Below are 2,667 nucleotides of genomic sequence, written 5' to 3'. Positions count from 1 at the left end.
TAATAAATAAAGTACATAAAGTATTTGTTAGTAAAATTTATTAATAAATAAGAGGTAGATGTCAAAACTCATTACGATCTTACACAGATTTAGAAATATGAGGGACGATTTTTTTTGATAATTTCACAAAATTATTACTTTTCTTGGCTGAGGATCCCAAAAGACCTGCAAGGCACAGGTATGTAACGACAATATGAAATGCTGCTGTGTTATGGTTTGATGGGTTTTATACGCAACATTTTTACCCGATATCAACTTTGTAGCAACGAACTTATTGGGTAGTCCGATTAATTGCATGTGTTTAAGAGCAGCAACACATTATTACGCGGACTGCGGGCTCATTTGCTAAATTAATACCATTAAAAAACCAAGCAAGAAGAAATGACAACTATCACCGTAAATAAAAACTGAACGTGTGTCAATCGCCTTACGATTTCCAAGCAAGTGCAGGGTTAATCAACTTACCGAAACAAATGGTATTGTTTACGTTTACCTCTTTTTGTTACGTATCGCTAGATATAAGCCACCTGTGGGTCTTAATCAGTGTTAAGTGACTTGTAGCGAACGAACATGGGTGTCTATAGGAACTGCATTATCCATACGATGTTCGTTATAGTTTGTGTTTATGCTCAAGATTACTTTGAAGGTGAGTTTGTTAAATAAATTTTAATTTATCTTTATTATATATAACGGTTTTATTATTCCTATTCTAGGATACCTTGGATCGTGGTTTAACACGATCCGACACGACACGAGTTTTATTTTATAAATGACAAAGACATCATCATTTACCATCAAAGAGCATACATGTTCGATGTTCGTTTCTATTACATTACAATTAATTAATTAATCAATCAATTAATTTTTTTGAGGCCCCAATTCCGATTACAAAGTATCAGGCATCTGACAGTATATACTACTTTCATTGAGGTAATAATATAAAGGGTTCTAGAATTAAAACTGCAAGAGAGCAATCGAATAAAACCGCACGCGAAACCTCGCCCTTTATAAAAATGAAATATCCATTAAAGTACATCCCAAAAATACCTCTCTATTCGTTACAAGCATCAGAATAAAACGCAAAAAGGTTGCAAACCACGTCGCAAAATATTGTCGACGTTTTATTTAACAAAATATTTTTCCGCTCGTTACCGCTGTCAGTGGCCATGCAACCCGAAATTCTCCCGCAAAATTAAAGTAAAATATTACAGCGATAAGACCCAAATAAGTGTAATTAAGAGTACAAAAACATCTACAAATTTTCCTATTCCTATTTCAGACCGACATAAATATCAAATCGCGACACAAATGGGGCATCTTAAGGAAATACAGAGACGATTCGAGGTCAAAGGAGAGAATGCTGTCGCCGAGTTCAAGAAATACATTAACGACATCCAATCGCTCGCGCGGAAGGAAAACGTGACGATATCTTTCAAGATAAAAGTCGAAGCGTTCTTCCCGAAGCAGAAGTTTATGAAGAAGGATCTACTGAAGAAGATTAAGACAAAAAAGTATAACGTGCCGTTGAAGAAGAAGAATATGAAGTTATCGAATTTCGAAATAGTATTGAGGAAGCGAGCGAACGAGTTTAACACTCGACAGAAGACGTTTGAGGTAGAGCCGGTGACGACTGAAAAGCGACCGTTATATTTCTCGACGAGATCGCCGTCACAAGGGAAATACAGACCGATAGTCAGCCATGTTAAGACGAACTACACCAAAATTGTCCGGCCAGTCAGAAACAAAGTTATCACCCTGTTTGTATAGTACGTACGAGTATAGTATTTAAATTTATTTTTGTATATTGATATTTGATACCTGTAAATAAACTTTGTACAAAATCTTTTTTTTTTTAATAAAAATCATATCCACAAAATTGGAAATGTTATATATTTAGGATTGTTGGTGTTTATAAAAATCACAGAACATTATTTCTAAATTTATGAAATCGAATTAAAAGGTCCATTAATAGATTCCAAAGTAGTAATTACATTTTTACGATATCATAAGAATATTTTTTCTCTTGCATATAATAATATTTCATTGCTAAATGGTAATTAAACCACTAAATTTATAAACGTGCCATCAAATATACACTAGTAATAGAAAACATTTAAAATTGACGAAGATTTTAAAAATAATTTATCTTTTCTACAAAAATTTTCTCTCTATTTTATTTTTAAAGTGCAAATTGTAATAGCAGTTAGCTTGTTCAAATATAGAGCAACTTCTGTAAGTACAAACACTGTAATGACGACAACGTTAAGTAGCTTACCGACGAAGCATTTCACTTGTTCATAAATTAACAGGTGTTCTTCATATTCTCCGACGATGCATTCAACTTGTTCATAAATAAACAAGTGATCTTCATATTTACTGACGAGGCATTTAACTTGTTCAAAATAAAAATGTTTACAAAACATTATTTCTAAGCTTATGACTTAAAAGTCCATTAATGGATTCCAAAATAATTACATTTTTACGATATTATAAGAATATTTTTTTCTCTTGCATATAATAATATTTCATTGTTAAATGGTAATTAAACCACTAATTTTATAAACGTGCTATCAAATATACACTAGTAATAGAAAACATTTAAAATTGACGAAGAATATTTTAAAAATAATTTATCTTTTCTACGAAAATTTTCTCTCTATTTTATTT

At 31.8% G+C, this 2,667-nt stretch overlaps 1 protein-coding gene across 1 annotated transcript; it reads left to right on the top strand.

The window, feature by feature from the left end:
- The first annotated feature begins 554 nt into the window (after window positions 1–554).
- On the top strand, window positions 555–1,768 carry LOC140757739 (uncharacterized). The gene is made up of 2 exons (XM_073093616.1): window positions 555–646; window positions 1,280–1,768. Exons 1-2 carry the CDS (start codon window positions 571–573, stop codon window positions 1,765–1,767), a joined length of 564 nt encoding a protein of 187 aa, XP_072949717.1. The 5' UTR covers window positions 555–570; the 3' UTR covers window position 1,768.
- Window positions 1,769–2,667: the final 899 nt, after the last annotated feature.

This window comes from Epargyreus clarus, unplaced genomic scaffold (genome assembly GCF_041222505.1).
Source record: "Epargyreus clarus isolate Ecla_fem2 unplaced genomic scaffold, WU_Ecla_fem_2.2 ptg000005l, whole genome shotgun sequence".
Classification (NCBI taxonomy): Eukaryota; Metazoa; Arthropoda; class Insecta; order Lepidoptera; family Hesperiidae; genus Epargyreus; species Epargyreus clarus.
The sequence above is the reverse complement of the archived record's forward strand: the minus strand, read 5'-3'. Positions and strand labels throughout refer to the sequence as shown.